Source organism: Dipodomys merriami, unplaced genomic scaffold, assembly GCF_024711535.1.
Source record: "Dipodomys merriami isolate MVZ:Mamm:240054 unplaced genomic scaffold, mDipMer1.0.p SCAF_19, whole genome shotgun sequence".
NCBI classification, from domain to species: domain Eukaryota; kingdom Metazoa; phylum Chordata; class Mammalia; order Rodentia; family Heteromyidae; genus Dipodomys; species Dipodomys merriami.
This window is the reverse complement of record NW_027203270.1, coordinates 25,122,823-25,135,103: the sequence shown is the minus strand read 5'-3', so window position 1 is coordinate 25,135,103 and position 12,281 is coordinate 25,122,823. Positions and strand designations below refer to the sequence as shown.

General features: G+C 52.8%; 1 protein-coding gene across 4 annotated transcripts in view; it reads left to right on the top strand.

The window, feature by feature from the left end:
* The window catches only part of Plcd3 (phospholipase C delta 3), a 30,140-nt gene that overhangs the window by 13,168 nt on the left and 4,691 nt on the right, over window positions 1-12,281 (top strand). For 2 of the 4 annotated variants that reach the window (XM_070027894.1, XM_070027896.1), the window contains exons 2-15: window positions 111-272; window positions 362-590; window positions 992-1,121; window positions 2,257-2,485; window positions 3,386-3,587; window positions 3,711-3,855; window positions 4,796-4,948; window positions 7,257-7,400; window positions 7,518-7,668; window positions 8,380-8,496; window positions 10,310-10,476; window positions 10,694-10,829; window positions 10,910-11,059; window positions 11,187-11,889. In XM_070027894.1, the coding sequence (XP_069883995.1) occupies window positions 111-272; window positions 362-590; window positions 992-1,121; window positions 2,257-2,485; window positions 3,386-3,587; window positions 3,711-3,855; window positions 4,796-4,948; window positions 7,257-7,400; window positions 7,518-7,668; window positions 8,380-8,496; window positions 10,310-10,476; window positions 10,694-10,829; window positions 10,910-11,059; window positions 11,187-11,275 (2,204 nt within the window). In that variant the 3' untranslated portion in view covers window positions 11,276-11,889. Of the gene's footprint in view, window positions 1-110; window positions 273-361; window positions 591-991; window positions 1,122-2,256; window positions 2,486-3,385; window positions 3,588-3,710; window positions 3,856-4,795; window positions 4,949-7,256; window positions 7,401-7,517; window positions 7,669-8,379; window positions 8,497-10,309; window positions 10,477-10,693; window positions 10,830-10,909; window positions 11,060-11,186; window positions 11,890-12,281 lie in introns of those variants that run through there. The other 2 variants (XR_011373086.1, XM_070027895.1) reach the window with 2 other exon arrangements.

Sequence of the window (12,281 nt, the reverse complement as noted above, 5' to 3'; positions counted from 1 at the left end):
AGGCCTGGGTTTGGAGAGGCTCTGGGAGTGGGGCAGTGGGTCTTCGCTGGGTGGAGGAAGATTCTGATAAGGCCAGGCCCAACACCCCAGGCCGCTTCGGCTCCCTGCAGGCCTGACAGAGGATGAAGACGTCCTGGCCATGCTGCGAGGCTCCAGGCTCCGCAAGATCCGCTCGCGCACGTGGCAGCAGGAGCGGCTGTACCGGCTGCAGGAGGACGGCCTGAGCGTGTGGTTCCAGCGGCGCATCCCGCGCGCGCCCTCGAAGCACATCTGTGAGTGGCACCAGGCTGGGTGGCACTGGGCTGGGTGGCAGGTACGATCCTGGGCCTCCCGGGCACCATCTGACCGGCCCTGCCTGCAGTCTTTGTGCAGCATATCGAGGCCGTCCGCGAGGGCCACCAGTCCGAGGGCCTGCGGCGCTTCGGAGGCGCCTTCGCCCCTGCGTGCTGCCTCACCATCGCCTTCAAGGGACGCCGCAAGAACCTGGACCTGGCGGCGCCCACTGCCGAGGAGGCGCAGCGCTGGGTGCGCGGCCTGGCGAAGCTGCGCGCGCGCATCGACGCCATGAGCCAGCGCGAGCGGCTGGACCAATATCCTGCCCAAAGAGAGGGAGGGCGGACAGGAACCTGGAGAGCCCCCAGTCCCTGGCCGGCCATGGCTCTGCCTTTAGCAACAGCCTGAGATTAAATCCCTGATCCTCAGGGCTGGGGATGGACGCCTTCACCCTGGCCTGCTAAGATCCCTTCATGGGTGAGGGCCCTGCCCCGCCTCCACTGGGTTTGGAGGTGGAGATGGGGGCTTTCTAGGTTGGAGAGCACCAGCCCAAGGACAAGATGTTGCTACTGTGCTCAAGGAGGACACAGATTGATGAGAAAGTGCCCAAGACTCCAGGTAGTGGTGACTTACCTGTCAGTTACCTGCCAGCCCATGGGTGGAGGGGGCTCAGACTATTGGGATTTTGTTTTGTTTTGTTTTTCCTGAGCATCCATACCTGGATCCACTCCTATCTGCACCGGGCAGACTCGAACCAGGACAGTAAGATGAGCTTCAAGGAGATCAAGAGCCTGCTCAGGATGGTCAACGTGGACATGAATGATATGTATGCCTATCGTCTCTTCAAGGTGAACCCAGCCCCTGGCCCAGCTACTGCTTTGCTGTTCCAGCCTCCTTGTCTTCCAGTTGTGTGTGTGTGTGTGTGTGTGTGTGTGTGTGTGTGTGTGTGTGTGTGTGTGTGTGTGTGTGTGTGTGTGTGTGTGTGTGTGTGTGTACCAGAGCTTGAACTCAGGGCCTGGGTGTTGTCTCTGACCATCTTTTTGTTCAAGGCTGATGCTCTACCACTTGAACCACAGTTCCACTTCTGGATTTTTGCTCCTTAACTGGAGATAGGAGTCTCACGGACTTTCCTGCCTGGAGTGGGTTCAAAACCCTGATCTTCAGATTTTAGCCTTCATGAGCCACTGGCAAGAGGGCCCTCCACCATTTTTCTAGAAGCTGCCTGCTTCTCCCAACAGCAAGGCAACAGCTGGATCTGGTTATCCTTTCCCCTCCCCTGGGGTTGAGGGACCAGAACTTTCCTCACCCTCACATTCATTCCTACAGCAGAGCTGTTTTCATGTCCCGAGTCTATAGGGCACAGCTGGTACATGTGGCCATGGGTGGCTTGCACACAGGAACTGCAGGTGCAGGCACACCCCCTTCTGTGTGGATGTGCAATCCTTCACAGGTGTTTGCCTAGGAGCTCTGAGACACAAAAGCATGGGCACTGCATCTGTGGGTGGGGTGGGCTATGTGGCAGACACCTGTGTGAGTGCTGTGGCACCAGCCTGTAATCCTGACAGGAGAGCCTTGGCACCAGTACCCAGGCTAACAGCTGTATATGGCGGTTCCATGAATTCCTCATTCGTTTATTGCTCCTTGACCAGGCATGTGAGTCAGGATGGTGATATGTACACACAAAGGGACATGGTGACACTGGGGTCAGACCTGTCCCAGGGTCACCATTTTGGTCCCACATCTTGATTCCTGGGGTAGGTCATGGTGCAGAGGGACAGTCACAGAATCTGAGAGGTCTTTCTAATAATACTAGCCCTGTGTTTCACCAGTCACATGGGCTTGACTGACCCAGGTCTTTTTCGTACTTTTTCCACCTGGGAAATGGAGCCATTGCTTTGACAGTGATGATGGATTATGGAGTGTGTCAGTGGGACCAGTTTTCCAAGGATGTCCCCTCCTCTGAGCCCTGCCTCCTCTTCCCAGGATTGTGACCATTCCAACAATGAGAGGCTGGAGGGGGCTGAGATTGAGGAGTTCTTGCGACGGTTGCTGAAACGCCCGGAGTTAGAGGCCATCTTCCGCAGGTATTCAGGCGAGGACCGCGTGCTGAGCGCCCCAGAACTGCTGGAGTTCCTGGAGGACCAGGGTGAGGACAGTGCCACCCTGGCCCGTGCTCAGCAGCTCATCCAGACGTACGAGCTCAATGAGGCAGGTGGGTCTGGGGAGATGGGGATTGTCAGCACAGCTGTTTTGGCAGTTCTGGTTTCCTAGTCAGGTGGGCTCTGCTATCAGTGGGCTGGGGGTGTCATCCTGGGCCTTTTTTTTCTGTCGGTCATGGGGCTTGAACTCTGGGCCTGGGTTCTGTCCCTGATCTCTTCAGCTCAAGGCTAACACTCTTACCACTTGAGCCACAGCACCACTACTTCTGGCTTTTTCTGTTTATGTGGTGCTGAGGGATTGAACCCAGAGCCTCATGTGTGTGAGGCAAGCATTCTACTACTGAGCCACCTTCCCAGCCCATCCTCGGCCTTTTCCCTTGACTCTTTCAGAGGATTCTTCCATACTTCCATTGGAGTAGAATCACTCCAATGGGTTCACCTCACAGGGTTTGAAGATTAAGCAGCATAGCTGGAAGTAGAGGTGGGGTTCAAATGATAAGAGTACCCTGAATTCAAGTCCCAGTACTGGCACATAAACAAAAACAGATACATAAAACAGTTGGACACTAATGGCTCATACCTGTAATTCTAGCTACTCAGGAGGCTGAGGTCTAAAGATCGAGGTTTGAATCCAGCCTGGACAGACAAATCCAAGAGACTTTTACCTCCAGTTAATCAGAAAAAAAAGCTGAAAGTGGAGACATGGTTCAAGTGATAGAGCACCAGCTTTCAGAGAAAAAGCCAAACAAGGGTGTGAGGCCCTGAGTTCAAGCCCTAGTGCCAATAAAAACATAAAACCAGCAACAACTACAACAAAAGCCAGCATAGCTTATATAGTTACATAGTCCTCTGTAGGGAGTCTAGTTGTTGCTAAGTCAAGGGATCCACAGAGGTATTTAGGACTATAAAGAGAACCCCTGTGGCCTGACCCTCTTTCTTGTCCTTGCCTGCAGCCAAGCAGCATGAGCTCATGACACTGGATGGCTTCATGATGTACCTGCTGTCACCCGAGGGGGCTGCCCTGGACATGGCCCACACTTGTGTGTTCCAGGACATGGGCCAGCCCCTTGCCCACTACTTCATCTCCTCCTCTCACAATACCTATCTGACCGATTCTCAGATTGGGGGGCCCAGCAGCACCGAGGCCTATGTTAGGTACCATGTTGGGCGAGTCTGGATCAGGGGAGGAATATGGGACTCAACCCCTACTCTGGGCTTCTTGGGCCTACCTGGCCCAGCCTGTCCATTGTCTTGGTTCATATATCTTCCCATCTGCAGGGCCTTTGCTCAGGGGTGCCGCTGTGTAGAGCTGGACTGTTGGGAGGGACCAGGAGGGGAGCCTGTCATCTACCACGGCCACACACTCACCTCCAAGATCCTGTTCCGAGATGTGATCCAAGCTGTGCGTGACCACGCATTCACGGTGAGCCCCTGGGATACCACACCCTAGCCCTGGAGCCTTCCCTTTGCCTTACCACTTGCTGGCTTCCTTTAGTCCTTTCAAAAGCAATCCCAGCCCAGAGCATCATTTATTCACCAAGTGCTTCAGGGATAGTTGGCTAGTGGGGGAGAGATATTTCCTCTTCCCACTCTCATGAGTAACAAATGTATTAACATTACCAAAATTCCAGAAGAAAACCTTAGGGGTGGGGAAGGCCATTTAATCAACTTCCAAATTAGAAGTATAGCAGTGCCATCTAGATAAATATTGATGGTGCATGCCTGTAATCCTAGTTAGTCAGGAGGCTGTGATCTGAGGATCCACATTCAAAGCTAGCCTGGACAGGAAAGTCCGCGAGACTCTCATCTCCCATTAACTACCAAAAAGCCAGAAGTGGAGCTTCAAGTGGTAGAGCACTAGCCTTGAGCAAAAAAAGTTAAGTGAGACATCAAAGGCCCTCAGTTCAAGCCCCAGTACTCACACAAAAACTTTGCTACTTCTGTTGAGATTTTCAGACCCCATGGTTAACAAGACAGGGGGCAGTGTTAGAACATAACTGAATATTCAATGTCATGAACACATAAAGAACATTTATGACAGCCTTTCCTGCAGCTGTTCTCAGCCTCCCAAACAGTCAGCTCACACACACACACACACACACACACACACACACACACACACACACACACACACACACACACACACACACACACACACACACACACACACACACACACACACACACACACACACACACACACACAGGTCCCAGGGTGGCCCACATCCTGTGAACAAGGTTCCTTTCAATGGATTCTCCACTGCCCTGTGTTTGCCTGCCTGTCCAGGCAGGGGCACTGGGTGTAGGGGAGGTCTGGGCTGGGGGAAAGTGAGTGGCTCTGAGCTGCTGCCTTTCCCCCCACAGTTGTCCCCATACCCTGTCATCTTGTCCCTTGAGAACCACTGTGGGTTAGAGCAGCAAGCTGCCATGGCCCGTCATCTGCGTACCATCCTGGGAGACATGCTGGTGACAGAAGCACTGGACCTCCAGAACCCGGAGGAGCTGCCGTCTCCAGAGGTAATGCACCCCGACCTCCAGCAAGGGGGTGGGGTGGGAGGGAGATTCTGACTGGGGCTTACTACCCCTTCTGGCTCAGGCCACTCCTCTGGCTCAGTACTTCCCTCCTTTCTCTACCTTGATCCTTTCCTGTTCCTCTCTTCACCTGACATCCAGCACACCTTTGTCCTGCTGTTTTCTGGCTCTCCCTTCCTGACTAGACCCAACGCCCTCTTTTCCCTGGTATTCAAGGCCTTCTATGACCTGGGCCTGCCCTGGTTGCTTGCCCTCAGTGGTTCTCTGCAGACTCAGGCAGTTCCACCTCCAAGGTGTGGCTGACACTCTTCTTCACCTGTACCTCTCTTCCCAATTGTCTGCACTTGCCCAGTGCCACCTGCTTAGAATTATGGCTCAGTCTGTAGGGTTGGAATATAACTCAGTAGTAGAATACTTGTCTAGCCTGAACAGGACCCTAGGTTCCATCCCTAGCACTGCAAGAATCAATCAGTAAATACAGAGTTCTAGCTCAGCTTAACCCTTTCCATGGCCTTCTGAACCTCCTCATCTCTCTGGACAGATGGCTTTCCTTCTTTCCTCCTCTCCTCTAAACCCAAAGCATTTAATCCCACTGGATGCTGAACATTTTCAAGTTCTTGTGAGGACTCCCTTTCCAACACTGAACACACAGAAATGTTGTCTCACCTTTTGTTTTCTTTCAGATTCCAGGGTTTGAACTCTGCTTGCTTGCTCCCAGCTTGAGCTCTTCTAGCTCAGCATTTTGCTGGTTATTTTGGGGATACTGTAGACTTTTCTTCCCTGGCCTGTCTTTCAACCATGATCCTCCAGGCTTCAGCTTCCTGAGTAGTTAAGATTATAGGCGTGAGTCACAAGCACCCAGCTTGACTCACCTTTATGTGGAGGATAAGATATTGTGTGTGTGTGTGTGTGTGTGTGTGTGTGTGTGTGTGCGTGTGTGCGTGTGTGCGTGCGTGCTTGAATTCAGGGCTGTACTCCCAATTGGCTTTTTTACTCGTGGATGGCAGTTTACTGCTTGAATAATGCCTCATTCTGACAGTTAATTAGGGATAAGAGCCTCAAGGATCTGTCTGTGTCTCAACTGGATCTGAACTCTAATCCTCAGATCTTAGCTTCCTGAGTAGTTAAGATTATAGCCAGGTTCTAATGGTTCATACCTGTAATTCTGAGTAGTTAAGATTCTAGCCAGGTGCTAAAGGCTCATGCCTGTAATTCTAACTACTCAGGAGGCTGAGGCTCGTGGTTCCAAGCCAGCCAGGCAGGAAAGACTGTGCGACTCTTATCTCCAATAAACCACCAGAAAACCGGAAGTGGCGCTGTGGCTCAAGTGGTGGAGTGCTAGCCTTGAACTGAAGTGCTGAGGGACAGCGCCCAGGCCCAGAGTGCAAGCCCCACGACCAAAAAAAAAAAAAAAAAAAAAAAAAAAAAAAAACCAAAAAAACAAAAAATAAAACATGAGCCACCAGCATTTGTTTTGAAATATGAAAATAATTGAGCAGGGCGCTGGTGGCTCATGCCTGTAATCCTAGCTACTCAGGAAGCTGAGATATGAGGATTGGATTGTGGTTTGAAGCCAGCCCAGGCAAGACAGTCCATGAGATCCTTATCTCCAGTGAACAACCAGAAAACCAGAAATGGTGCTGTAGCTCAAGTGGTTGAGGGCTAGCCTGGAGCAAAAGAGCTCAGGGACAACACCCAGGCTCCAAGTTTAAGCCCCACAACCGACCAAAAAACAAGAAAGAAAAATGAAATATGAACATATGAAAATAGCAACCAGATGCTGGTGGTTCAGGCCTGTAATCCTAGCTACTTGGAAGGCTAAAATCTGAGGATTGAGGTTTGAAGCCAACCTGTGCAGAAAACCCCATGACATTCTTCTCTCCAATTAACCAGCAAAAAGCTCAAAGTGAAACTGTGGCTGAAGTGGTTAGAGTGCCAGCCTTGAGTGGGGGGAGAAAAGTCAAGGGAGAGTCTGAGGCCTTGAGTTTAAGCCCCAATATTGGCACGTGTGTGGGTATGCACTCACTTCTGTGAAAGAGCTATTTTGAAGAGGACTCCTTTTCCTTCAGTCCTCACTGCCTTGCTCATGGTAAGGGCTGCTGCATCTGAGTTACAAAGACTTGCTGTAAGCTGTCCTCCATTCATGGCCTTGTGGTCATTCCCCACTTTTTCCTGGTAGAAGCATCACTCTTCCTATTCCTACTCTCCTCACTCAGTGATGTTTGACGAATGACCAACCACCACCTGCTCTGAGGGGCAGGAGGGCTTCACCTGTCCAAATTGGCCTCTACAGCAGCTGAAGGGCCGGGTCCTGGTGAAGGGGAAGAAGCTGCCGGCTGCTCAGAATGAGGATGGTCGAATCTTATCAGATAGGGAGGAAGAGGAGGAAGAAGAAGAGGATGAAGAGGCTGTGGAAGCTGCCGAGCAGAGGCGGCGAGTGAGTGGGCTAAGTGGGGAGTGGGTCCTACTGCTAGGAGTGGGTAAGGTCAGGAGGATAGGGAAGGAGGACTTGGGAACTTGAGCCAGGGGGCCTCCACTGACTCTAGTCTCCTAGGCCAAGCAAATCTCCCCCGAGCTGTCTGCCCTGGCTGTGTACTGCTGTGCCACCCGCCTTCGGACCCTGAACCCTGGGCCCAGCCTGCCACAGCCCTGCCAGGTCAGCTCCCTCAGCGAGCGTAAGGCCAAGAAGTTCATCCGGGAGACAGGTAGGAGTGTGCTATTGGGCATCTGCTAAGGCGCAGTGGGTGGGTGCAGCTCCCAGGGAATCGAGGGGTCCTGAAGTTGGTCTCCAAACAAGAGGGAGCATGATGAAGTCAGGAGGATCCTAGAGAGGAGCTCCACTTGGGGAATGAGGGCCCGGTGCTGGGCTAACATTAGGGGAGAGCCCTGGGCTGAAGACAGGCTTTATGTTGGCCTTCACAGTGCTCATAGCTGAGTGGCAGGCTAAACCCAGAGGGGATCGTCAGGCCATGGCGGGGGTTGGGAGAGCCCAGCAGGAAGGTATGGGATAAAGGAAGGTTTCCTGGAGCAGGTAGGTGATACCTCAGAAGACACATCACCTTCAGGGTCAGGAGGAAGCAGCCAATGAGGAAGGGGAGGGGACTTCCAGAGACTGAATAGGTTTTCCGATGGCTGGCAGCCATGACCTACGCGTGTGGTTGGAAGGGTGTGGGCAGAGTGAGTAATGAGTTTCATGGAATGTCAGCCTGATGCCATGTGCCAGGCTATGTGACACAGGGCATGCCTGCCCCTGCAGGGCCTTAGCAGCTTCCTCGCTGAGCCCCCGAGGTCAGAAGAGAGTGAGGAGCTGGGGAGAGGGAGTTCACAGCTCCTGTCCCCAGGAAGCTATCGGCCTGGGCACTGGGCAAGGGACACCCTCAGGGCCTGTCACAATCCTGGTCCCAATTCTGCCTTAGGGAACAGCTTTGTCAGGCATAATATTCGCCAACTGACACGTGTGTACCCACTGGGCTTGCGGATGAACTCTGCCAACTACAGCCCCCAGGAGATGTGGAACTCGGGCTGTCAGCTGGGTAAGTGTAAGCTGCTCAGTTGGGTGGTCTCTGGGCAGCCATGGGCAGCCTCAGCAGCAAGGGGGCCACATAGCCTTTTTTTAATTTTTATTTTTGGCCAGTCCTGGGGCTGAACTCAGGGCTTGGGCACTGTTCCTGAGCTTCTTTTGCTCAAGGCTAGCACTCTACCACTTGAGCCACAGTGCCACTTCTGGCTTTTTCTGTTTATGTGGTACTGAGGAATCGAACCCAGGGCTTCATGCATGCTAGGCAAGCACTCTACCATTAAGCCATATTCCCAGCTCCCATATAGCCTTCTAGAAGGTGGATAGATGTATTTTGGTGACAGTATTTAAAAACTAGAAGCTGGATGCTGGTGGCTCACGCCTGTAATCCTAGTTACTCAGGAGGCTGAGATCTTAGGGTTGTAGTTTGAAGCCAGCCTGGACAGGAAAGTCTATGTGACTCTTACCTTCAACAAACTACTCAGAAAAAGCTAGAAATGGTGCTGTGGTTCAAGTGATAGAGTGCTAGCTTTGAGCAAAAGAAGTTCAGGGCAGCACCCAGGCCCTAAGTTCAAGCCTAAGGAGTACCATAAAAATAAATAAATAAAAAAGCTGTCACCAATATACGTAGGGACATCAAAGCAGACTCATTTGTTCTTTTTTTTTTTTTTTGTCAGTCATAGGGCTGAACTCTGGGCCTGGGCACTGTCTCTCAGCTCTTCAGCTCAAGGCTAGCGCCCTACCACTTGAGCCATAGTGCCACTTCTGGCTTTTTCTGCTTATGCGGTGCTGAGGAATGGAACCCAGGGCCTCATGCCTGTGAGACAAGCGCTCTACCATTGAGCCAGCTTCCCAGCCCCACTCATTTGTTCTTGACAGTGTAAAGCCACATTTTCTTTTGGGGCTGGTAGTGGGGCTTGAACTCGGGGGCTGGGAACCATCTCTCACCTTTTTCACTGGAGGCTGGTGCTCTACCACTTGAGCCACAGCTCTACTCCTGGCCTTTTGGTGGTTGAAGATTCAGGCTTTCTCATCCAGGCTGGCTTTGAACCACAGTCCTCAGATCTCAGCCTCCTGAGTAGCTAGGATTACAGGTGTGAGCCACCAGTGCCCGGCAAAGCCACATTTTTTTGGGGGGGGGTGTCTCGTGGGGCTTGAACTCTGCGTCTGGGTGCTGTCCCTCAGTTCTTCAGCTCAAGGCTAGTGCTCTACCACTTGAGCTACAGCGCCACTTCCAGTTTTCTGGTGGTTCATTGGAGATAAGAGTTTCACAGGCTTTCCTGCCCGGGCTGGCTTTGAACCTCGATCCTCAGATCTCAGTCTCCTGAGTAGCTAGGATTACAGGTGTGAGCCACCGGCACCCGACAAAGCCACATTTTTATGGAGGTATAAATTAAGATTCTCTGCTCCCATTTGCCTGCCATGTATACAGTCACCTGGCAGTCTCACTAAGTCAGCCCTGCAGAGGTGTCTGGGGAGTATGGTCCCCACGAGAGTAGGTATGAAAACTTAGCCCTTCAGGCCGTGGCTCTGAACCAGACCAAGGTCTAGCTTTGATGAGGGGGCTTCTTCAACAACTTCTACCCTAGCTCCACCCTCCAGCCATAAGGGATGCTGAAACAAGATACAGGTGACAGTGGGGCCTGGGTCTCCTGGCTGCCATAAAACCTTCTCTGTAAGTAAGGGCGGGCAACACTGACTGATCAAAATGTGCATGACAAGGCCCACTGTGGAGCGGAGCCAGTCCTCTCTTGCGCATAGTTGTTCCTTGAGCCTGAGCAGTGAGGTGAGAGCCACTGAAAGTCCCTGTGCAACGCTTCTGTCCACAGTGGCCTTGAACTTCCAGACACCAGGCTATGAAATGGACCTCAATGCAGGACGTTTCCTCATCAATGGCCAATGTGGCTATGTTCTGAAACCTGCCTGCTTGCGGCAACCTGATACAACCTTTGACCCTGAGTGCCCCGGACCCCCCAGAACCACTCTAACCATCCAGGTCAGTAGCCTGGTCCAAGCCCCAGGCTGGGGTCACCACTAGCTCTGCAGTGGTGCCAGTGTGGAAAAACAGGAATACAAGGGAGGCCAAAGACTGGCCTGCCATGAGGGTGGCCTGAGCATTTGCATGTGTTGGAAGGTCAGCCTGAGTATTGAGGGTCAGGGGCCTCCAAGGGTGCGGGAGGGCATGTGGATGCTGCCCTCTCCGCCTCCCACAGGTGCTGACTGCCCAGCAGCTGCCCAAACTGAATGTGGAGAAGCCCAGCTCCATCGTGGACCCCTTGGTACGAGTGGAGATCTACGGAGTACCAGCAGACTGTGCCCGAAAGGAGACTGACTATGTGCTCAATAACGGTGGGTGGGCTAATAGCAGAGGAGAGGGGGACTGGGGAGGCCTGGAGTCAGCAACCCTGACAGCCATATCTGTATCATAGGCTTCAACCCCCACTGGGGACAGACCCTGCAGTTCCAGCTGCGGGTCCCAGAGCTAGTGCTGGTCCGGTTCGTGGTAGAAGATTATGATACCACCTCCCCCAATGACTTTGTCGGCCAGTTTACACTGCCACTCAACAGCCTGAAGCAAGGTTGGTTAGAAATGCACGGGGAGGGAACAAAGATGGGGCCCCAACTTGCCAGGCTCTGTTCACCTTTGTTGCCTCCATTTCCACTGGGCTGAGGACCAACCTGATACCAGGCTGCTCTCCCCTACAGGATACCGCCACATCCACCTGCTGTCCAAGGATGGGGCCTCACTGTCCCCAGCCACACTCTTCGTTCATATCTGCATCCGGCACTCTTGAAGGCCTGATTGACCTTATGTGGCTCTGAAGGGGGCCAGTCTGCATCACCCACGGAGCCCTATCCTCTCAAGTGAGGGATCATGGGAGTTCCAGCCCCCTTCCTGCTCACCAGGTGCTGGTTTCACCTGGGTGCTGAGGGTTGTTTGGCTTCTCCTGGAGGACAGTGTGAGCTGTCTCATGTCAAGCTGCTCACTGGACTTCAGAGGGCTCCACCCTGGGGCTTTCAGATGGTCCCAGCCTCCCTGGTCCTCAGCCACCCCTGACCACCTCTTGGTGGCCTCTGAAAGCCAGGTCTGCTGTGAGCCATCAGCCTTCCTAGCTGAGCTATCCTAGCCTCCTTCCCCCAGAGGGGTACAACCAACCACACTGCCCCTGTCCGGGGCATTAGCAGTCCCCTAATCCCTCCTTTGCCCCAGATTCTCCTGGTCTCTTCCCTCTGGCTCCTGAATTTGATCTCCTATTCACTCCTCTCCCTCTCCTTCCGTTTGGAAGCAAGAAGGGAACACAGGTGGAGCGCTGGGGAATCTGGGCAATACGTTTGTAACTTGTTCCATAGAAGAGCCCTAGAGGGCAGTAGGAAAGTATTTAAAATAAAGCAGCTTAAGGTGACTTTACCAGCCCTAGTCTGCAACAACTCTGTGGCACTCCCCCCCCCCCCCCAACACACACTGAAGAGGGACTGGCTGGAATAAGCGTCCCTTGGGCCTCTTCCCCCAGAGCGCCTGACCTAAAGACAGCAGAGACAATGGCAGTCACCACAGGAGATGTCATGGCTCAAAATAGCCTTGACCCTTGCTCTTGGCTTAAGCAGTTACCACCAGTGTTGCAAGAATGAGTACACTGTTCAAGCCCCACGACCGACAAAAAAAAGAAGAATGAGTACACTAATTTACAAGGTCATGTTTCCTGCCACATATGAGTGACCTTAAATGGGGGAGAAAGGCAGGGCCCTGAGATACTATTTTCCAGGCTAAGCTGGCTTGAGGTCTCTGTCTATTCAGGAGGA